Genomic DNA, 24574 nt, shown 5'->3' on the forward strand with positions numbered 1-24574 from the left:
AGTACACATATTTATGACATTGGTTAACAATCCCATGACATGTCAACACTCTCCCTTCTCGACGTTGGAGGACTTTTTTTTTTTTTTGGTGAAAATATACATAGCCAAAGTTACACCATTTCAAACATTTCTATGTGTACAATTCAGTGACATCGATTACATTCTTCCAGTTGTGCTGCTATTCTCACTATCCTTTCCCAAATTATTCCATCACCATTATCTTCAGATCACTGCCCCCTAGGCTTCCCATCAAACCTTTTGAGTTGCTGTTATCAATTTGATCTCACATAGATAATTCTTTTTTTTAAAAAAAAAAAAAAAAGAATTTTAACACACTTTTTCCCCGACTGTGAATTTTCCAGTCTTTGTTAATGTTATCTGGGATTTTCGACCCAAATATTATTGTATTTTACTTACATTTTATATTTTCTTTAAGAATAATTTTTTAATCAAGTTCACTTTGGTAACAGAATTTACCGTTCTTTAGACAACTCTGTCTTTAATGCTCACTCCTACTAGTCTTTTTTCAGCACACCCAGACCCCAGGGAAGGGCCAGAGGGCAGAGGCGTCTGAGCAAGAATCAGCCCTGGGCCCCTGCCTTACCTGCAACAGTCTAGTCCCTAGGCCCACTTAGATAACAAACTCCTTTTCCTTGAGTTTTTAAAAATTTTCATTCGTCTGTGTTAGCTGGATTGTATTTTCAAATAATTTTTAAAGAAAGATATATTGATGCTTTATACCCTTCCTCTGAAGTGTATGGGATGTTGCCTTTCCACATGATAAAAAGCTCTGTACTGTGCACAGAAACATTCGGCCGCCAAGCTCCTATGCTCAAAACTCCCTGATCAGCTTGCCCTTGTGGCCTGAATTACCCTCTGCTCCTAGTTCACGCTTCATCATCTTTTTTTTTTTTTTCTTTTACTTATCCCATATTTTCTGTGAAATATAACACACATAAACCAAAACTCCGTTGCCGTCAAGTCGATTCCAACTCATGAAGACCCCATGTGTCACACAGTAGAACTGAGACTGAGCTCCATAGGGCTTTCTAGGCTGTAATCTTTACAGAAGCAGATCACCACGCCTTTCTTCTGCAGCACCGCTGGGTAGGTTCGAACTGCCGATCTTTAGGTTAGTAGATGAACACAAACCAAAAATCCATGTAGCCACTGCCTGGGTAAACAAATAGAACATTACCAGCATCATTTCTACTTACCTTTTTCAACACTTAGCTCAGGAATCACGTCCTCTTGGTAATTGTCTCTGAACCCGGCATAAGGATGTCCTCCTTGGCAGCCTAGGCATCTTCCAGTCATTGTACTAGCCACCTCACATAACCTTCTTCCTGTGTCTCGCTCCCTGGGACCGTGGACTACTGCAGGGCACAGACTGTTTTGTTTATCTTGGTCTTCACTGTACCTAGCACAGTGCCAGGCACTCACCAGGCCCTCTGTCAGTATTTATTAAATTACCAAATGATACATTTGATAGTATAGGCATTAAAACAAAAGTTAAAAGCCTGGCATCCTGAAATCATTATAGGGGACAAATATGCCATAAAATAATTAATATCCTTAATATGTAAAGAGCTCTTATGAATCTACAATAAAACCACTTAAGATCCCAGTGAAGAGGAGAAATGAGCATAAACAAATAATTCTAAAATGGGAAATAATTGCTAAACATTCAAAATTTGCTATTATTAAAATAAATGTAATTTATCAAAACAATAAAAATCCAAAAACCAGTTGCCGGTTGAGTTGACTCTGACTCATGGCAACCCCATGTGTTTCAGAGTAGAACTGTGCTCCGTAGCATTTTCAGTGGCTGATTTTTTGGAAGTAGATCACCAGGACTTACTTCCGAGGCACCTCTGGGTAGACTCAAACCTTCAAACTTTCAGTTAGCAACCAAGCATATTAACCGTTTGCACCACCCAAGGACTCCCATCAAAACAATAGGGTGATGGACAGTTTTGGAAATGGATGGAGTTGATGGTTGCACAACATGATGAATGTAATTAATGTCACTGAATTGTACGTGGAAAACATGTTGAAATGGCAAACGTTTTGTTTTATATGTACATATTTATTGCAATTAAAACAAATATTTTTAAATGATTACACTGATAAGCATTTATGTACCTTGTGGATGGGAATATGAATTAGTTCAAAGCTCCCAGAACGCTGCTGGGCAGCATTTGTAAAGAACATTCTGATGTCTGTACCCTTTGTAGTATAATCCCAGTTCCAGGATTCTGTTCTTAAGAATATAATCTATAATAGGAGCAGAGCTTTATGCATAAAAGTTGCTCATCACAGCCAGGATGCAACAAAATTCAGTTGTCCAAAATATTAGGGAAAACATTAGTGGATTGTGTTAAAGGATTGTGAACGATTTTTCTTTTGTTGTGTGTTTTCCAAAAATGTCTCAAATGAGATGGTGTTGCTTTTATAATCTTAATAATTTTTTTAAAAGTCATTAAAATGAACCTGCTCACGTTCTGCCCGAAGAACAGCATATCCTTGGCCTCTCTTTCTAGATTTATTCCTAGTTAGCTTGGTTTCCACAGAGAATGTACACCTGGAAAAACCAAACAAAATCTGTTGCCATCTAGGCAACTTTCGACTCATAGTGACCCCGACAGAGTAGAACTGCCCCATAAGGTTTCCTAGGCTGAATCTTTATGGAATCAGATCATCAGATCTTTCTCCTGTGGAGCCACTGGGTGGTTTCAAACTGCCAGCGATTCAGTTAGCGGCCGACCACAAACCACACACGCCACCTAGGGACCGTACACCTGGAGGGGAGTGAATACATACATATGGGGAAGACCAGCATTGCCGTTTTCCACACTGGCTGAAATTGCATGCAGCGTGGTGGATGGGATAGATCCCAGTATAGAATGCAGAGTGCCTGGAGGTCCGAATTAGGTGAAAGTTATTGCACACTAGCAAAGAGACATCTTGCAGGACTTCTGTCTGTTTCCCTGCAGAATGCATTCCAAGCACCCGGGATGGTGCCTGGGACAGCGAAGGCATTCAGTAGATATTCTTTGACTATATAAATAAACATTGCTAGAGCTTTTCATGATGGCAGGGTTTTTGTTTCCTTTTTTGACTACTGTTTTTCATGCCTAATTGGGTGGCACAAATTGTTCAGCGCTAGGATGCTGAGAGGTTGGCAGTTTGAGTCCACCCAGAGGCACCTTGGAAAAAAGGCCTGGTGATCTACTTCTGAAAAATCAGCCATTGAAAACCCTAGGGAGTGCCCTTCTTCTCTGACACACGTGGGATCACCAGGAGTTGGAATCAACTCAGTGGCAATTGGTTTGAATTTTTGTTTGTTTGTTTGTTTGGTTGGTTGGTTGGTTGGTTATGCCAGTGACGGAGTCCCTGGGTGGTGTAAAGGGTTAACACACTTAGCTGCTAACTGAAAGGTTGGAGGTTCGAGTCCACCCAGAGGCACCTCGGAAGAAAGGCCTGGTGATCTGCTTCAATCAGCCATTGAAAACCCTAGGGAGTGCCCTTCTCTGACACACGTGGGATCGCCATGAGTTGGAATCAACTCAATGGCAATTGGTTTAAATATTTTGTGTGTTTGGTTGGTTGGTTGGTTGGTTATGCCAGTGACGGAGTCCCTTGGTGGTGTAAAGGGTTAACACACTTAGCTGCTAACTGAAAGGTTGGAGGTTAGAGTTCACCCAGAGGCACCTCGGAAGAAAGTCCTGGTGATCTGCTTCCAAAAAATCAGCCATTGAAAACCCTATGGAGTGCAGTTCTACCCTGACACACATGGGGTCGCCATGAGTCTGATGGCAACTGGAACGTCAGTAATGACCTGGAATGTCACTAATGATCCCCAGAGTTATTAAAACCCAGCGTGGATGCAGAGGCCCATTTAGAATTTGTTTGTACGTCTCAGTTCCCACTCTGACCTCTCCCTGAGTTGTCTACAGACCTGACATCTGAGGAACCAGTACTATGTCCAGAAAGTCCCCATGATCCTCTTTCATGCTAAGGATGAGGAAGCAGAGGGAGTGGGGATCAGACCACCCAGTACATGGGCGGAGGGCTGGAGTCCAGGCCACCACTGAAGGACTCATGTTTCTTTCCAAAGTGACCACCTCACAGGCTTCAGCTGAGTCCTTACTTGGGGGGCTCCAAGGCATATGGGGGAACCGTGGCTGGGAAACAGCAGCCCCACTAGCTGAGCTCTGACTGGTATTGTTTTGCCCATTCCTGCAGCTTCGCAACAACAAGGCAAAAGATGTCTGCTTGGACCAGGGGCCGCTGGAGAACCACACAGCAATACTGTACCCGTGCCACGGCTGGGGGCCGCAGGTAGGAATCCATCTCTGACCAGGAAGGGAGTAAAGTCACCGGCCCACTGGGGCCTTGTGAGACTTCTGGAAACTTCTGTCACCCTCCTTTTGGTGGTTGTTACCTGCTCTGTCATCTCTTCTAAGCTTTTGATAAGAAGGTGGGGGCTTTCTGCCTTTTTCTCTAAAGAAGCTAGGGAAAATATTCCTAAGTGGTTGCATCAATATTAACGGGATCAATATGGACTTTTCATACTAAAAGGAAAACATGAATAAACTGCAAAATCACTTGTCGGTGTGCCAGAATAGAACACATGTACGTATGCTGCTGCTGTTGTTAATTGCTGTCAAGTCGATTCCTACTCATGTGTGCAGCGTAGAACTGCTCCATAGGAATTTCAAGGATGTGACCTTTCAGAAGCAGATTGCCAGGCCTCTCTTCTGAGGTACCTCTGGGTTAGTAGTTGAGTGCCTACCCATGTGCGTCACCCAGAGATTCCATGTGCACATGCTGTAGTTATAGCCAAATGTACTTGCTCACAACTCCAAAGAAATGGTTAGCTGATTCCTCCATGAGAACCTGACTGACATGTCCATCTGCAAAGACCAGCATTAGTTCAATGGTAAGTATGACCTTGAGCGGCATTGCTGGTACGAGAGCAGAGTGCTGAGTGGGAGGGGAAGATGCACACAGTGACGTTTCCCAGAACACATGTGTTCTCTGGTTCCTCAGGAGAACACACTAGATAACTTCAAAAGGGCACGGTGATTATCCAGGAAGTATAGCTAGAGCCCTGATAACTGAATTTCCTTTGACAACTTGGTGCTAGCTTTGTGTGTATAAATCAGTGTTGTTAGAGCTTTTCACAATGGCAAGGTTATTTGCTTTCTGACTACTGTTTTGCATGCCTCCTTGGGTAGTACAATTGGTTAAGCCCACCATTGGACTTGACACCTGTTACAGTTTAAACCATCGTTGTGTTAACCAGTAGTGACAAAGGCAGGCTCCAAACTGAGCAGACATTTATATTCAGTTCCAGAGGAGCGCTGGATAGCTGGATTCTAAGACTCACAGAAGGTCAGAGGACCTTCTCTCTCCGGGTCTCAGTGTGTTCATCTGTACAAGGTGCCCTGTAAGTTCCCTTTGCTCTCTCCCGTGTTCTGTGAACACACACACACAAACCCATTGCCATCAAGTTGATTCTGACTCATAGAGACCCTGTAGGACAGAGTAGAACTGTCCCACAGGGTTTCCAAGGCTGTAATCTTTACAGGGGAGCGCTGATGGTGTAGTGGTTAAGAGCTCAGCTGCTGACCAAAAGGTCAGCAGTTCGATTCCACCAGCCACATCTTGGAAACCCCATGGGGCAGTTCTACTCTGTCCTATAGGGTTGCTATGAGTCAGAATTGACTCGATGGCAGTGGGTTTTTCGGTTTTTTTTTTTAAATCTTTACATGAGCAGATCACTAGATCTTTTCTCCCATGGAGTGGCTGTTGAGTTTGAATCGCTAACCTTTCAGTTAGCAGCAGAGCACTTAACTACCGCATCACAGGGCTCTTTTGAACACACACACCCACATGCAAACTGACATCCATCGGTCACGCATGGACTCACAAAGGCTCGTGGGTTTTCTCTGCACAGAGCTGCTTTGCTTCCCCACTGGGCCAGTACCCAGAAAGAGCAGAATTGTGTTCCTTCTGCCACCACCACATGGATGATGGACACCGCAGCCCAGACCTTTCGAGTGTCCTCTGACCTGGTGGCTTTTCCAAAGGTGGATGATTAATGCCAGATGGGTTACAGGTGGAATCCTGAGTCATTGACATTGCAGCAACTTTGGGAGACAGACAAGCAGCATGAGGAAACTGAGGCCCACAGTCGAATACCTGTGAGCAAAGCAAAACTACAACCCAGGCCCTCCAGCACAACCAAAGCACGTAAAATTCACATCAAGTCCATTTAACACCATGAGTATTTGAGTCCTGCCACATGCCTATAAATAGATAGCTGCCATCTAGTCCACTCCAACTCATGGGAACCTTACGTACAACAGAATGAAATGTGGTCCAGTCCCGCATCATCCTCATGATTGCTGGCATGTTCAGATCCATCACTGTGGCTACTGTGCCACTCCATCTCACCGAGGGTTTCCCTCACCCTCACCAGCCCTCTACTTCACCAAACACAATGTCCTCCTCCGGTGGTTGACCCCTCCTGATGACAAGTCCAAAGCAAGCAAGTCACGCAGTGTTTTGTTGTGCTCCATAGGATTTTGATTGGCTAATTTTGGGGTGGCATAGTGGTTGAGAGCTTGGCTACTAAGCAAAAGGTCAGCAGTTCAAATCCACTAGCCACTCCTTGGAAGCCCTATGGCGCATGCTTTGGATCCAGGGTCCCTGTGCTGAGAAGCTTCTAGACCAGGGGAAGATTGATGACAAGGACCTTCCCCCAGATCTGACAGAGAGAGAGAAAGCCTTCCCCTGGAGCTGGCACCCTGAATTTGGACTTCTAGCCTCCTAGACTGTGAGAGAATAAACTTCTGTTGGCTAAAGACGTCCACTTGTGGTATTTCTGTTACAGCAGCACTAGATGACTAAGATACCCCTCAAACCTAGTGGTCAGGCTGAGATGGCTAGGGATAGATACACGAAGTGAGAGTACACAGAGGGTGGGAGGCAGGGCCCAGAACACCCACCGCATCTCCTCCAGCCAGGCGGCAGAGACCTGGACATGGAACCTAGAGGTTCACTTTGTATGTGACCATCATTTTGAGAAATGCCAGTGGTAGCTTTCAGAATAACACTTAACTCCTAGGCTGCTTTTTCCAGTCTTCTGAATAAGTGACATTTGAACTCAGTACTTGTCGTTGCTAGCTGCCGTGCAGTCAGCCCCCATCTCATAACAGCCCCATGCACGGTGCAACAAAACACTGCCCAGTCCTACGCCATTCCCATGATTGGTTGCAGATCAGACCACTGTGCTCCACAGGGTTTTCATTGGCTGATTTTCAGAAGTAGATCACCAGGCCTTTCTTCCTAGTCTGTCTTGGTCTGGAAGCTCTGCTGAAACCTGTTCAGCACCATAGCAACACACAAAGCTCCACTGACGAATGGTGGCTGTGCATGAGGTACATTGGCTGGGAATCAAACCCGGGTGTCCCACATGGAAGGTGAGAATTTTAGCACTCAACCACCAGTGCCTCATCCTGCTAAACTAGGAGCCCTATTCTCCCATCCCTCACGTGCCTTCGCATCTTTTTAAACCACTTTATAAAGTGCTGTGGCAAACAGAGACTGCATCAAAGCTCCTGTCACAAGGCAACTCCCAGAAGAAGGAACTGGTGCTCCACGGACATTGTTAGCTTAATTAATGGACTCTTTGTCGTAATTTATTATCCAACAGCAATTAAATGGAGATAAAATCGGCATCAAGGAGGGTAATTTCCTGTCTTGCAACATGTGTTTGTCAACAAGATGAAATGGTCCGCGCCACTCAGGGAACCTGCTCCCACGGAGGTGTCTCTCTGAATCCTCGTTACTAGCAAACATCTGCTTCTTTCTTGAGCCTACATTTTATTTAAAAGTGGAACATCAAGACCCAGCAGCAGCCTTTGGTGTCAGCTTGAACCATTAACAGCAGGAAGTTTTGGGCGAAGGAGGCCCACAGCACCCCCAGCCAGGTGCCAGGGGTGCTCAACAGAATGGTACCATTGCCTCCCTGGGCCCAAGTGCAGGGCGGGCCCCCAAGCCAGAGCAACCATCGGAAAACCCAACAGCTTCGGCTGCGCCGGGAGTCCCTGGGTGGTATAAACAGTTAATATACACAGCTGCCAACCAAAAGGTTTCTGGTTCACGTCCACCCAGAGGCACCTCAGAAGAAAGATCTGGCGATCTACTTCCAAAAAGTCAGCCACTGAAGACCCTATGGATCACAGTTCTGTTCTGACATACGTGGGTTCGCCAGGAGTCAGAATCAACTCAGTGGTAACTGTTTTTTTTAATGAACAAAGCTGTGTGTTAGGCCTTAATATAGTGATCATATGGCCTCATTTGCCAGGAGAGTTTATGCCTATTATCCAGCTTAATTTTTTTTTTAATTTATAATACTCTCTCTAATAACGTACTTGTTTATTTTTTTCATTTTTAAGGTAAAGTTCACTCTTTATATAACGTATAGTTTTGCCAAGTGTTGACAAACACGCATGATCAAGTAACCACACCAAGATACAGAGCAGTTCCATCACCCCACATATTCCCCCAGAGCCCCTTTTTAGTTGCTTTTATGCACATCAAATTTGAGGACCAACTCAACTGGGAGTGTTTGTGGAAACCACCCATGCACCTGGACTGTAGACGTTACCCAAGCCATCCTGACATGGGCTCCTTCCCTGAGCTGAGGACCACAGATAGTCAGGAGCCGGGGCCCGGGACAATGGGTGTGACCCACCAAAGGTTCACAGGGACATGGCCCTGGTGAATCAACAAGTGCTCTTTGGAACAGCTAATGTCTGTCATGGGTGTTGTTAGCTGCTATTGAGTCAGATTCGACTCATGGCAACCCCATATACAACAGAATGAAACGTTGCCCAGTCCTGCACCATCTTCCTAATCATTGATATCCTTGAGTCCACTGTTGGAGTCAGTGGGTATTCTGAATGCCTTCTAACCTAGAGAGTTCATCTTCCAGCACTGTATCAGACAATATTTTGTTGTAATCTATAGAGTTTTCATTGGCCAATTTTTGGAAGAGATACCAGGCTTTTCTTCCTCGTCTGTCTTAGTCTGGACGCTCCACTGAAACCTGTGCACCATGGGTGACCCTGCCAGTAAGAAATACCAATGACATAGCATTCAGCATCACAGCAACATGCAAGTGACCACAGTATGACCCACTGACAGATGGTGATGGAGTATCGGTAATGAGACATTCTTAAAATGAGGTTGGCCACCGTGGAGAGGAATTGAGGGGGTTAGTTACTATTTGAGGGGTGTCAGGCTGTGTCCCAAGGACCTTTCTTTTCTGATTCAATGGGTTCAGGGGATGCGGTCCCTGGGTAGTGCAAACAGTTTATACCCCTCTACCAGCTGAAAGGTTGGTGGTTGAACCCACCCGGCGGCACCATGGAAGGCCTGACGATCTACTTCATAAAGATTACAGCCTAGAAAGCCCTGTGGAGCTCAGTGCTACTCTGTAACACATGGCATCACCATGAATCGGAGTTGACTCGACGGCAACGGATTTGGTTTACTGATTTCTTTATTTTATGGTTTGGGTTCAGGGAAGGGTACCAGAGGTCTCTCCCCCGGTTATCATCCACAGGATGCATTCACTCTTCCTCACCCTTCTTTTCTAGAAGCCTCCATTCCTTCCCTCAGTTAATTTATCACCAGAGTGACAGATGAGAGTTCTTTCATCCCCTAATTAAACATAATCTGATCTTGGACTCAATCTTCGACAGCTTCGTCTTTGAAGCGATACAGCATCGAACACCTTGTCCTTATGACGCGTTGTGCCAGTGAGCTCTGGAGCCCCACGGAGTGACAGGTCTCTGGTGAGCTATTAGCACATATGAGCGTCTCCAAATCCTCAGAGAACACTGAAGCTAGTGACAGCCAGCAGCCTCTTGGCTTCCCCATAAAGTCAAATAATCTTAGGATGCTGGGGATGAAGGCTTGGAGACCAAACTGGAATTAACACCCAAGGAAAGATGGCCTTGACCCAGATTCAGGGAGCGTGCCTCCCACCAGTTGGTAAGAAGCACACCCAGCCATCATCCCTTTCCAGTTCTGGGAGCCAAATTCATAAAGAGCACCCTAAAGGAGAGAGAACACTTAACCAGGGAAACTGCAGGCCTGGTAGGAAAGCAGGGCTGGAGGACTGAGGTCAAGTACATCTTCTTATGCTGAGGAAACCCAGCACACACAAAGGTGAGGGATGAGACGGACCAGTGGAGAAAATGCCTGGTGTTCTACACCTCTGAGATTTGACCCCGTGAGTCTGTACAGCTCATTTCCATTTCCCGTGCCATATGTGTACATTCATGTCGCTTTGTTGCAGAGTGGGGATATTAAGAGTTCTTTTCTTGTTCCTCTGACTCATCTCAAAATATTCAAAATCTTTCTGGTTTTGTTACTTCAGGGTTGTTGGCTTCTGCCTTCCCACCCTGCCTCTGCCCAGCCCCAACTAGGTTCACCCAGCCTCACCCAGCCCCACCCAGCCCCCTCTAGCCCTACCCAGCCCCTTCAGACCCCTCCTGCCCCAACCAGCCTCCTGCCCCACCTCCAGTCCACCTAGCCCTCTGTGCCTCCCTGGTATCCTCCTTCTCTGTGACCTCTTTGAAATGCAGGGTTAAACTCCGATCCCACTTCCTGAGACTTTCTGGAGCCTTGGGAGCCCCAGGCCTCTCTCGCAGCCATCTGCTTTGCTTCCCTTCTCTGTTTCCAGTCCCCAGTTCCCCCTTTCTAATTATTCCTGAAAAGTGGGTCTCCAGGTTCACAAATAGGTAATCAGAGTGCTTGCTTTCCTAAATGGTACCCAGAAGTAAATTCACATGTGTTTGATTCGGCTTAAGGAGGATTCAAGGTTAAGGAGGAATTGCTATACTGCTTGCTCCTTTCTTTCCAGAATGGACTGATGAGCTCCTCTTTCCAGGAAATCAGAATTACAACCAGAAATTCTTTTCGAATAGAGGTTCTTAGTTAAGTTTTATATTTCCTTAACGTTTAGCTGCGGAAGCAGTGGTGGTTCAATGGTAGAATTTTTACCTTCCGTGCGGGAGACCCAGTTAATGCACTGTGTCAGTGGAGGCTTGTGTGTTGCTAGGATGCCCAGCAGGTTTCAGCAGAGCTTCCAACTAGGGCAGACTAGGAAGAAAGGGCTAGAGATCTGCTTCCAAAAATCAGCCAGTGGAAACCTTATGGATCACAACGGTCAGATCCACAGACGATCATCGAGATGGTAGCATTTTGTCCTGTTGTGCATGGGGGCCAACTCAACAGCAGCTCTAGCCAAAGCTGGAACAATTCGGCAACAAAGTTAATATTGATAGCATTGTGTCATCGCCCATACATTTAAAAAAAAAACTCATGAATCCATACTGATATAAATAAATAAACGGGGGAAAGGATAGCTCTTGCTTTCAGTAGAATTTCAAATTAATAAATGTAGAGCCGAAACCTAACCCTTTGCCATCAAGTTGGTTCTGACTCACGGCCACCCCATGTGCTACAGAGTAGAACTGCTCCCTAAGGTTTTCTTAGCTGTAATTGTTTTGGAAGCAGATTGCCAGACCGTTTTCTCCTGGCACCGCTGGGTGGGTTCAAACTGCCAACCTTTACATTAGTAGTCAAGTGCAAACCGTTTGCACCACCCAGGGACCTAATAAATGTAGAAGGAAGTGGAAAATAGAAAATCCACATTAGACAATCATCACAGTAATAATTGTTGCAGTCCACACCCAGCAATGGATGCCCAAATATGATGAAAAATAAGATTTTTGCTTAGTTTCAAAGTGTCTCCCTTCCTGAAGGGAAAAACAATAGCTTTATAGTGAAGAAATCCTGGAGACATGGCTTTAACCAGATGATCAGAGTTAAAACCAAAAAAAAAAAAAAAAACCTGTTGCCATCAAATGGATTCCAACTCATAGCAACCCTATAGGACAAAGTAGAACTGCCCCGTAGGGTTTCCAAGGCTGTCATCTTTATGGAAGCAGACTGGCACATCTTCCTGCTGCGGAGCGTCTGGTGGGTTTGAACCGCTGACCCTTCAGTTAGCAACCAAGCGCTTAACCGTTGCGCCCCCAGGGCTCCTTGATCGAGGTTAACGTTACCACAGAAAACACCATGTACCACCTAATGTCATGCGCTGGCAGGGACACAACATCACCTCTGTGGTTTTCCTGCTAAAAATGTATAAACTTACTCCTAGGAACATATCCTAGAGAAATACGAGCTGTCACATGAATAGACATACGCACATCCATGTTCACTGCAGCATTATTAGCAATAGCCAAAAGATAGAAACAACCAAAGTGCCCATCAACAGATGAATAGATAAACAAATTATAGTATATACACACAATGGAATACTATGCAATGATAAAGAACAATGATAATCCATTAAACATCTCACAGCATGGATGAATCTGGAGGGCATTATGCTGAGTGAAATACATCAATTACTGAAGGACAAATATTGTTTAAGACCAGTATTATAAAAACCCAAGAAAAGGTTTACACACAGAAAAGAACAATCTTTGATGGTTACAAGGGACGGGGAGGGATGGGAAAAGGAATTTACTAACTAAACAGTAGACAGCTTAACCTTGGTGAAGGGAAAGACAACAGACAATATAGGGGAAGGCAGCACAACTTGACCAAGGCAAAGTCATAGAAGCTTCTTAGACACATCCAGACACCTTGAGGAACCAAGTTACTGGGGCTGAGGGCTGGGGACTGTGATCTTGGGGAACATCCAGGTCAAATGGCATAACATCGTTCATAAAGAAAATGTTCTACATCCTACTTTGGTGAGTAGCATCTGGGGTCTGAAAAGCTTGCAGGCAGCCATCTAAGATACATCTATTGGTCCCAGTAAGTTCACAGCAAAGGAGAATGAAGAAAACCAAAAACACACAAGGAAAATATTAGTCCAAAGGACTAAAGGACCCCATGAACCACAGCCTCCACCAGCCTGAGCCCAAAAGAACTACATAGTGCCGGGGTACCACCACTGACTGCTCTGACAGGGATCATAATGGAGGGTCCCAGACAGAGGGGGAGAAAAATGTAGAACAAAATTGTAATTCACAACAAAAAAAGACCAGGCTTGCTGGTCTCACAGAGACTGGAGGAACCCCAAAGACTATGGCCCCTGAATACCCTGCTAACTCAGAACTGAAGCCACTCCTGAAGTCCACCTGTCAGCCAAAGATTAGACAGGCCTACAAAACAAACAATAACAGACGTGAGGAACGTGCTTCTTAGTTCAGTCAAGTAGACAAGACCAAATGGGCAACACCTGCCCAAAAGCAAAGGCAAGAAGGCAGGAAGGGGCAGGAAAACTGGACAAATGGACACAGAGAACCGAGGGTGGAAAGCGAGAGAGGGAGAGTGCTGGCACACTGTGGGGATTGCAACCAGTGCCACAAAACAATTTGTGTATAAGTTTTTGAATGAAAAACTAATTTGCACTGTAGACTTTCACCTAAAACACAATAAAATTTAAGAAAATAAGTAAATTTAAAACATGTATAACCTCAGTGAATCATGAGAAAACATCAGACAGCCCAAAATAAGGGACATTCTGCAAAATAATTGACCGGTACTCTTCAAAAATGTCAGTCATAACAAGCAAGGAAAGACTGAGGAAGGAAGGAAGAGACTAAGGAAGTATCAGGACAACTAAATGCAATGTGGGATCCTGGATCGGACCCTAGGCCAGAACCAAAGGAAAAAAAAAACCACTGCCTTTGAGTAGATGCTGACTCAGGACAACACCATGTGTTACAGAATAGAACTGCCCATAGGGTTCTTCTTCCCCAGAGCCGCTGTCTGGGTTTGAACCACCAACCTTAGGTTAGCAGCCCGTCAAAAACCACTTGGGCCACCCAGGCTGCTAAGGAGGAAAATTCCAAAAAGCTCTGTAGATTAGTTCACAGTATTGTACCACCGATAATCATACTATGGCTTTAATAATTTGATAATTATATTATGGTGATAATTTGGTCATGATATTATGATAATATAAAATGTTAACTTTAAGATAAGCTGCATAAAGAGTATACAGGAACTCTGTACTATTTTTGCAACTTTTCTGCAAGTCTAAAATTATTTCAACCTTTAAAGTTCCATAATGGCAAAGGTCAGGGGGACAGGAAGGTGGGGTCAGAGATGACACTCGAGCCCCCGGCTTGACAGGTGGATAGTGGTGCCATTCACTGAGACTGGGGACACGGGTTTGTGGGGGAGGAGGATGACTTCTGTTTGGGATATTGTGCATTGGGTGGACCTTTGGGAATCCAAACATCCATGTCCGCTAGGCAGCCCAACACACCAGCCTGGTGCTAGGACAGCTGCAGAGTAGATGGGGAGGGGACAAGGGCTTAAAGATGGCATGAGGCCCCGGGGAGTGTGCCTCGGGAGAGCAGGGCGGTGGTCCTGGGACACAGCCCTCATGTAGCTCCATGTCTAGTGGGCGACAGAGCCAAGAAATTGACACCAGAAAAAGAGGAAAATCCAGAAAAACGAGTGTCACACAGACTAAGAAGTGGTAGATTCAAAGCCTGTTGCCCAAGACCAAGTAAGTCGAAGACTTAAAACCAGTTGCCTTTGAGTCAACTCCAACTCATTGCAACCCCATGTGTGTCAGAGAGAACTGTGCTCCATAGGGTTTTTAATGGCTGAATTTTTTGGAAGTAGATTGCCAGGCCTTTCTTCCTGGTCTGCTTCAGTATGGAATCTCCGTCGAAACTTGTTCAGCATCTTAGCAACACACAAGCCCCTACTGACAGATAGATGGTGGTTATGCTTGAGGTGGGTTGACTGGGAATCAAACCTGGGTCTCCCACATGGAAGGTGAGGGTTCTTCCACTGAGCCACCACTGCTCCCACTGATAAACTCTAGGGAGAGGTTTTGGTGCTTCTAGAGACAGAAAAGCTCATTCTGATAGTGAGCCAAGCAAAGTCTGGATCTCAGTAACCTCTGCCCTCTGTGCAGCCATCTGTGGCTCTGAAAACGAGGCTAAGCCTTCTGTTGCTGTGACAAGATTAACTGCACAGTAAAATCTACCAGTTGCCATTGAGTCAATTCTAACTCAGGGCGAGTCTATGTGTGTCCGAGTAGAACTGTGCTATGTAGGGTTTTCAATGACTGACTTTTTTCACAAGTAGATTGCCAGGCCTTTCTTCCAAGGCACCTCTGAGTGGACTCCAACCTCCAACCTTTCGGTTAGCAGTGGAGCACATTAACCAAAGTTTGCACCACCCAGGGACTCCACGTTAGACTTAGTAACCAGGTAACTGTAGGTGAGCGTATTTTCAGTGGTGAGTGGAAGGCAGACTGGAACTGGTGCAGGGGAGACAGTTGCGAGAACTTTCTCAAGCAGCTTGCCTGGGAAGGAGAGAAGAGAGATATGCAGCAGTGAGGGGCTGCGGACTGAGGCAGGGGGCACTTGAAAGCACGTTTAAAGGCTCAGGCGAAGGGGGAGGGTACAGGAGAGCAGAAGGAACTAAGTGTAAAGGAACTAGCTACATTTCTAAAACATCAGTGGGAAATTCAGAGAACACTGAGGATTAATGATCAGAAAGTGGATGTTCTGTCGTTTTAATTTGAGCAAAACTGCACCTAACACCGGAGCCCTGGTGGTGCAGTGGTTAAGAGCTCAGCTGCTAACCAAAGGGTCAGCAGTTCGAATCCACCAGTTACTCCTTGGAAACCCTATGGGGCAGTTCTACTCTGTCCTATATGGTCTCTGTGAGTTAGAATTGACTCAACGGCAGTGGGTTTTGCACCTAACACGAAATTTCCCCTGGGCCAAATTATGGGATATTGGTGCAGAAATTTAAATTATTTTTTGGAAAGAAATTTATGAGATCATATCAAAGGAGCCTGTGGAAAACGACTGACCTGCCAGCCCAGGCATACCCTTTGGAGAACTGCAACTTATGGCTTGCCTCGCATAGCTTACAGTGCTAACCAAAACCAAACCAGTTGCCGTGGAGTCAATTCTGACACCCAGAGGTGCCTTGGAAGAAAGGCCTGGTGATCTACGTCTGAAAAATCAGCCACTGAAGACCCTATGGAGCTTACAGTACTACTAACAGGCCCAAATTCCAGAGACAGGCATGTTATAAAGTATTCTTTCTGACTCATAAGCATGTGGCAGTGGTGGGTGGTCTAGAAATGTTGAATGTTCGATGAAGAATGCACAGATGGAGTGCTAGCTGCTGGCGGGAAGGGCCCCTGATGCTGTGGCTGGGGCAGTCTGTGGCCACAAGGTGAGTGCAGGGTGGACGCAGCTGGCACAGGCTCCAGGGTAGGCTCGTGAGCTCAGGTGGGAGGGTGGAGACGGTCAGCATGAGAGTACCCAACCTGGTTGGTTGTTGTTGTTAGCTGCTGTTGAGTTGGCCCACTACTCATGGTGACCCATGCACAGTGGAACGAAATGCTGCCCACTCCTGTGCCATCTTGGTGATCAATTGTGGATCCGGTTGTTGTGATCCATAGCGTTTTGATTGGCTGATTTTTGGAAGTGGGTGCCAGGCCTTTCTTCCTAGTCTTAGTCTGGAAGCTCTGCTGAAACCTGTTCAACATCATAACAACACATAAGCCTCCACAGACAGATGGGTGGTGGCTGTGCATGAGGTGCATTGACCAGGAATTGAACCCCGGTCTCCCGCGTGGAAGGCGAGAATTCTACCACTGAACCACCACTGCTCCACAACCAGTTGGAGAGGTATGTAAAATGAGGAGGAGAGGCCACTACTCCAGTGGGAGCTTTGGCTTCTACAACCAAAAGAAAGAATATAGTTCTCTTCAGATGAAGAAAAAGGGGAAGTGCCCTGATATTGTAGGGTCACTGTCATTAGTTAAATAATGTCACATGAATGAACAGGCCCACAACAGGGATAGAAGATGCTCAGTGATGTTGGAACCTGAACCCCAATTCCACGGATTGGTTACATTTCAGAGCATCTACATATGCACATCCATCATCTGTCAGGTTGTTGCACTGTGGTGGCTTGCGTGTTGCTGTGATGCCGGAAACTATGCCACTGATATTTCAACTACCAGCAGGGTCACTTATGGTGAGCAGGTTTCAGCGGAGCTTACAGACTAGGAAGAAGGGCCTGGCAATCTACTTCTGAAAATCAGCCAATGAAAACCTTATGGATCACAACAGAACATTGTCTGACCTACTTGCTTTGGACACATCATCAGGAAGGATCAGTCACTAGAGGAGGACATCATACATCATATTTGGTGAAGTAAAGGGCATGGGAGACCCTCAATAAGATGGAATGACAGAATAGCCACAACAGTGGGCTCAAACAAACCAATGATCATGAAGATGGTATAGAACCAGGCAACATTTCCTTCTGTTATACCTGAGCCTAACTCATGGGTTAGAGAGGACTCACGGCAGCTAACAACAACAATATACACACCTGCGAAACTACCTCCACGGTGACGACATGGAACATTTCCATCACCCCTAAAATGTCACTCATACCTTTTCTCCACGCCAGCTCCCGCAGGGCCACCATTCCTCCACTTTGTGATACGTTTTTGAGACAATTTTTCTTTTCTGTATTCAGTTTGGAATCTGGCATTGAGAAGCCCCAAAGGCAGTTGCTGTTGTTATTAGATGCCGTTGAGTGGGCTCCAGCTCTTGGCGACCCCACATGCAACAGAATGAAACATTGCACAGTCCCGCACCATCTTCATGATGGTTGGTATGTTTGAGCCCATTGTTGTGGCTGCTGTGTCAGTCCATCTCACTGAGGGTCTCCCTGTTTTTCCCTGACCCTCTACTTTACCAAGCATGATGTCCTTCTCCAGAGATTGGTCCCTCCTGAGGACAGACCTAAAGGCAGAATTCTCTGTAAGTGTCACAAGGCCAGTAAGGACTGAGCGTGTTCCCCAGCCCGAGGCCTCCACTGTTCACAGGAAGAACTGGGTCTTTGCTGTCCAGTGGCCCTGGAGGGCTGCCGTCCTTTGCTGGGCTGCCTCTTCTTTTGTCCTGGCCCTGCTTCCTGCATGCCAAGGACAGTCAAGAAGGTCTGTTTGTTTTTAAGAATATGTGTGTGTCCATGGGGTCACAAGAAACCATTCTGTTACCACAGTAACATGGATTGGAGCCGCCTGCCACAATAGCCAATTCTAAGACAAGGGTGAGGTGAGCAGCAAGAGTTTAATTATGTATCAATATATAGGAGACAGAGGGGAATAGATCCCTCCAAAAATCCATCTCCCCAACTGGAGACTGGCCGAAGGCTTTATAGGGACAGGATTATGGGTCTTAGAAGTTTGTGTTAGTTCCCCCTTGAGGTGGTCAGGTCCCAGATGAGTTCATCTTTTAGTGGTATTTTGGGGGTTTATCTAGCGACATCCTGGTTTTCTTGTCACAAGACGGGTGCTTTGTTTGGTTTTTCATTCCTAGATCATTATCACTTGTTTCCCACCCTCCAAGGAGGAGCATCGGTTAATCTTAAACTTTTTTATAGAGACTAGAACGGGAGACAAAAACAAGATCATGAGACAATGTGGGGGTTAGCAATGGGGAGTAATAATAGTGAGCCGGACCTACACAGACTCTTCCAATTCTTTTGGGTTTCAACCAAGCAATAAACAAATAAAATCACCCCAAAGCAGATTTGAATCATTGGAAGCCAACTCTCTGTCTCCCATTGGATGCTGAGCAAATTGCGTTTTTCGTGGAGCCGTGGTTTTCTCTAGTGACTGCCTAATCTTAAAGTAATGAGAAGGACTTAATACAAAAGCAATTGTGAGCCATGTTTTCATTGACAACTCGATGGATTCTGTGTGTTCTAGAGTCATCCCCAATTGTTTGGCTGGTGTTTGTTTATCTGGCTGCAGCCTGCATGTTTTAGTTGTCCCTCCAGGCTGTTAAATGTGGGTTAATAGTTGTGTGTGTCTCTTAGATCATTTTAAATAGCAAATTCTTCCATCTACTCCCCTGAATGAGAATTCATTGCGTTTGCGCTCTGAGGTGTTTTTCTCATGCATTAAGGTTGTGGGTAATGATGTTCAGTCTCCTCTTGGGTTGAGCAGCCAAATTTAGAATAATTGCATTCAATTCAAAAGACATTTACAGAGTGCTTGCTTTCTGCAAGGTACTTTTCTTGGTCCTTGTGCTATATGAAAATGAGTTGGACGCTGCTGTCCTAAAAACAACAATAAAGTATGACAAGGAAAGACATGTTCATAAAATAGAAAATAAGTTGAAAGAGATCACATTCAGGAGAGGAGCTTTATGGAACCCGTGGAGGTAGGGTGGGGATGGGGGGGTGGTATCCTCCATACAGAAGACAGAACTTTGGGCTGCTTTTGAGAAACCTCAAGTAATCTGTCTGACTAAGCCAGGAAACCAAGAATTAAGCCTGAAAAGGTTATTTGGGGCCCTCTCAGGAAAGGTCGTGGTAGAAAGTTTTTCTGAAATTGGGCACTGGGGAGCAATTGAGGTTGTGGCAGGGAATCATGTGATTTGAAGCTGCAGACTTGGGTAGGATAGATTGGAACTGGAAAGGCCTGGAGGCAGGAGGGACAGGTACAAAGCCACCCAGGAGTCAGGTGTTCAGAATAATCACACCTTGAATTTTAGGAAGAAACATAGGAGAGAGACACGATGGAGGCAGAAATTATAGGGTTTATAACTTTGTGCATGAGAAGATAAGGGAGAAGGAGGGGGTAAAGCTGACTCGAGTTTGCTAGTGCAGATCCTGGGGGAGAGCTAGCACAGGACTGTGGTGTCCAGCAGCGAGCTGGCGGCCTGTTGGCCGTGAGTGGAGGAGAGAGAGCAGGAACAGCCAGGGCAGAGCTCTGAGCAGGAACTGGCCTGGCGTGTTCACACATCAGCAAGGAGGCCACTTGTGGCTGGAACGGATGAAGCAAGGGGCAGAGTGGTGGGGTTTGAGCTTGGAGACCTACTGTCAGATTGAGTTGGGTCTTCTAGGATTGTAAAGTTTTGTAATCCTTGTAAGGATTTTTTACTTTTGAGTGAGATGGGAAGCAGAGGAATGGCAGGATATAACTCCATTTTAAAGTAACAGTTTTAAAAAGCACAGTATAATGTTTTTAAATCAATCACTCTGGGTGCTATGTTGGAAAAGGACAGGGGGCAAAGCTGGGAGCCGAGAGACAAGTTAGGAGGCCATTGCACTACTCTGGTCAAGAGGTGACAGTGACATGGGACAAGGAAGTAGCAGTGGGGTAGTCGAAAATGCTGGGTCAGAGAAAGAACCAAGTCAAGGCTAAAGTCACAGTGCTTGCTGGAAGGATGGAGATGTCATCACCAAACAGACTCAGGATGAGTGTGTAGGGGTGGGTGGGGTACATGGGAGAAGGTGGGTTCCATTTTGGTCATGTACATTTGAGATGTTTAATAGATGTCAAGTAAGAAGTTGTATATACAAATTTGGAATTGAGGGAAAAGTTTGGTTTTGAAATAGGAATTTGGCATAATTAGCCAAATTAATTAGCATATCTAAAACCAAACCAAACCAGTTGCCCTTGAGTCACTTCTGACTCATGGAGAATCCATGTGTGTCAGACTAGAACTGTGCTCCATGGGGTTTTCAATGGCTGTGATCTTTCAGAAGTAGATCACCAGACCTTTCTTCCGCAGTGCTGCTGGGTGGATTCGAACCTCCAACTTTTCAGTTAGTAACCGAGTGCTTACCATTTGAGCCATTCAGGGACTCTAAGTGCTACTTAAAGTCCTGAGAATGGAGTAGCTCTTCAAGAGAGTGGGTGGGGAGGGAGAAGAGGCTGTACCATCTTCACCCATCAGTGTCTGGACCATAGTTGGTGCCCAGGATAAGGACTATGAAAAAGCAATTGAAGTTGATGATTAGTGATCATGGTGACATTAAGACAGCAAATCCAATGAAATGGTGGTGGCAGAAGCCGCATTGCAAAGCATTAAGAATAAGAAATGGAGCCCTCGTGGTCCAATGGTTAAAACACTCAGCTGCTAACAAAAGTTCGGCAGTTCAAACCTACCAGCTGCTCTGCAGGAGATAGATGTGGCAGTCAGCTTCTGTAAAGATTATAGCCTTGGAAACCCTATGGGGCAGTTCTGTGCTGTCCTATCAGGTCACTATGAGTTGGCATTGACTCGAAGACACACAACAACAAAAGAATAAGAGAGAGGAAATCCAAGGAGATAACGAGAGCTGTTCCTGGGGAGGATCTTCTGGGCATAAAAATCTGGTGATGTTTGCAGGCTTACCAGGTTGAAAAAATGAAAGAGAAGGGAGAAATAATGGCTTAGGGTACCTGCAGAATGAGGAGGGGACAGAGACCAAAGGAGGTGAGAAAGTGAAGATAGGATTTGAGGGATTGGGGAGATAACCACTCAACAAAGTGGGAAGTGAGCTTCTCTGAGGGCAGTGTAGCTCCAGAATATAGGCTAGAAGATTGAACAGGAAGGGCATGATTTTAAAATCTAGACCCTGGTGGAGGTGGGAGAGATGTTGGGTAGGGCTGTGTGATTGTTAAGGTTGTGTGTCAGCTTGGCTTGGCCATGATTCTCAGTGGTTTGGCAGTTATGATGTAGTTTGGCAGTCATATAATGATGTGATCACTTGCATGATGAGATCTAATATAATATGATCACCTCCATGATGGGATCTGCTTTGAGTAGCCAATCAGATGAAAGGGAGTTTCCTTGGGGGTGTGGCCTGCATCCAATATAGGTGGACTTTCTGGCAAGGGTCCCAGGCCTTTGCTTGCACTAGATCCTACATCTGGCTCCTGTTCATCTGACCTCCAGTTCTTGGGGCTTGAGCTAGCAGTTTACTTGCTGATCTTGGGATTTGTCAGCCTCCACAGCCTGTAAGCCAGAGTCCTGTTGTCTGACCTGCCGATCTTGGCTTCACCAGCCCCTGCAGCTAAGTGAGTTAGGAGAAGCTTCCTGACTTTCCAGCCTTTATAACTGCATGAGCTATTTCCTTGATATAAATCTCTCTCTCTCTCTATATATATATATATGTATATGTATATATATACATATATACATATAGACACTTCACTGGTTTTGCTTCTCTAGAGAACCCAGCCTAAGTCATTTGGTACCGAGACTGGTTCTAGAGAAACAAAATTGTAAGGATGAGTTTTCTAAATCGGTTCTCAAGTCTGGTTAGTCTTAAAGATGTTGATGACTCTGCTTCCAGTAGTAAACAGGGTACTGCTAATCCATGGCATGAAGTGGCAATAGAACTGTACAAAATATTACCACCAATAGAGCAAATATTGGTGAGAGGTGAGGCTCTGGGTAATCATATGTTTGATACCTTTCTACAGATTTGTCATAATGAAAAGTACAAGGAAGCTGGTTGGTTGGTCCTACTTTTGCCAGACAAAGTGGTGAAAGAAAGAGATGAGCTCAGGGCTTCAGGTTCACAGCTCAAGCACCACATAAATGACCTCAAAGTTTCCACTTGTGCCTTGAAAGAAAGCCTTATTTCTTGTAGTAACAGGGCTCATATTGCCGAAAACCAAACCCAGAGTCTTACTGTATGAGCGGCTGAATTACAATGCCAACTCAATTGCCAACCTCAAGAGGTGTCTGAAATTAAAGTGAGGGCATTGATTGGGAAGAAATGGAACCCTGAAACTTGGGATGGGGACATATGGGCAGATAATCGGGAAGCTGGGGACATTGAGCCCCTAAATACTGTTGAAACACTCCTGCCAACAGAACTAGCCCCACCCTCTCCAGTAAAACCATTAGTCCCTCCACTCCCATCTGATGAGATTAGCATAGCTGTGTGGGAAAGGCTTTGTCTTCATTGCCTAGGGCATCGCCTGAGGCAGATGCCTTACAAGACAATGCTGAATGTTCTCAAAATACATCTCCACCACCCATTTTGGCTTCTAGACCTATAACTAGACTTAAGTCCCAGTGAGCCCCAAAAGGTGAAGTACAAAGTCTAACCCTGGAGGAAGTATACCAAACTCCAAAAGGACTGATTGACTTTTCTAATATGTACATACAGAAACCTAGGGAATATGTGTGGGAATAGCTATTAAGGGAGTAGCATAATGGTGCAAGGAACATAAAGATGGATCAATCTGAATTTATTGATATGGGCCCACTAAGCGGATTTTTCATTCACTGTTTCAGCTTGAGAGGTTAGGAAAAGATCTAATAGTTTATTTGGTTGGGTTGCTGAAGCACTGAATACACAGTGGCCTACACTAAATCAAGTTGAAGTACTGACCTTCCTTGGTATACTGTAGAAGAAGATATCCAAAGGCTTAGGGAAATTGGCACATTAGAGTGAATTTGTCAGGTTAGACCATGTTGTAGAGAAAAAGTTAAATGCTGTTTCAAGTTAAAACAGAGAGGTTTATTAAGGGTTTAAAACAATTGCAATTGGGGAACTACATAGCCCATTGAAAATGGAACCAGGTAGTCCAGGGGCAGTTTCGTTTTATACCAATATCCTTAGGGGGTAAAAAGAGGAACCAAACCATAGGGAGGGCAGTTACAGGAAAATCAATGAATATTGTAATAATTACACTCTGATTGGTTATTGATTATTAAAAGTATAGTTATTGATTACAGATAGTTTCACAGGATGCTTACATTGTGGTCACAAGATGCTTACATGTATTTTCTCTGTCTGACTTGCAAACATATTGTGTTGGAAACAGCACCCAGACAGCACTCTTCCTGAGTATGAGTATTTGAGGAATGCAGATGGTCACTTGGTTAAGACCCCTTGGGGCATATGGTTTCACGTCCTGGTTTTGACCACTGAAGAAAAACATGTTTTTCTCAAAAAACATAGCTGTTAGTCCAGAAATCCAGATTAAAATTAGAAATCATGGTCAGAATATTATGCCTCTGTCCTGCTGACTGCACTGAAAGTTGTCTTTTCCTGAGACAACCCACAGACCCACACACGGAGTGCCCAGAGAACACACCTTTTACCAAAATGGTAAGGAACAAATTTGTGAAGGGAGTCCCAGCATCCTTGAAGACTGCTGCGATTGCTATTTTATGTAAGTCAAATTTGACAGTGGGAACTGCCATAACTGAATTAAGACACCTAACTGCAATGGGGCTGATTGGACCCCATAGTGGTAGGGGCCAAGTGGCAGCACTCAATCGACAAAGACAAGGTGGGCGTGATGACTGATATGGACAGCAGAGTCAAAGCAGTAATCAAAATAATCTGATCATATGGGCTTATGGCATTGGCTACTTAGTCATGGTGTCCCTAGGAGTGAAATAGATAGGAAATCTGCTAAATATTTACTTGATCTGTACAAGCAGAAGAATTCTAGGTCAAATAAACAGCAGACTAACTCCAGTTACCAGGATAGAGAGTGACGGCTTCTCTATCAATTCCCAGATGTGAGCGAGTTTATAGATCCATAATCGCTTGAATGAAGGGGAGCTGGGTCCCCTTGAGGAGGACCCCACTACACTGCCAAAAATTTATATTGTTAATCTTTCTCCTAGCCTTCTGAAAAATCTATGGTCTTTTACCAGAG

General features: G+C 45.2%; 1 protein-coding gene across 4 annotated transcripts in view; it reads left to right on the forward strand.

The window, feature by feature from the left end:
* The window catches only part of GALNT17 (polypeptide N-acetylgalactosaminyltransferase 17), a 628291-nt gene that overhangs the window by 588498 nt on the left and 15219 nt on the right, over window positions 1-24574 (forward strand). For all 4 annotated transcript variants that reach the window (XM_004380774.2, XM_023735303.1, XM_023735304.1 and 1 more), the window contains one exon: window positions 4249-4344. In XM_004380774.2, coding sequence (XP_004380831.1) covers window positions 4249-4344 — 96 coding nt within the window. The remainder of the gene's footprint in view (window positions 1-4248; window positions 4345-24574) is intronic.

This window comes from Trichechus manatus, unplaced genomic scaffold (assembly GCF_000243295.1).
Source record: "Trichechus manatus latirostris isolate Lorelei unplaced genomic scaffold, TriManLat1.0 scaffold00077, whole genome shotgun sequence".
Lineage (NCBI taxonomy): Eukaryota > Metazoa > Chordata > Mammalia > Sirenia > Trichechidae > Trichechus > Trichechus manatus.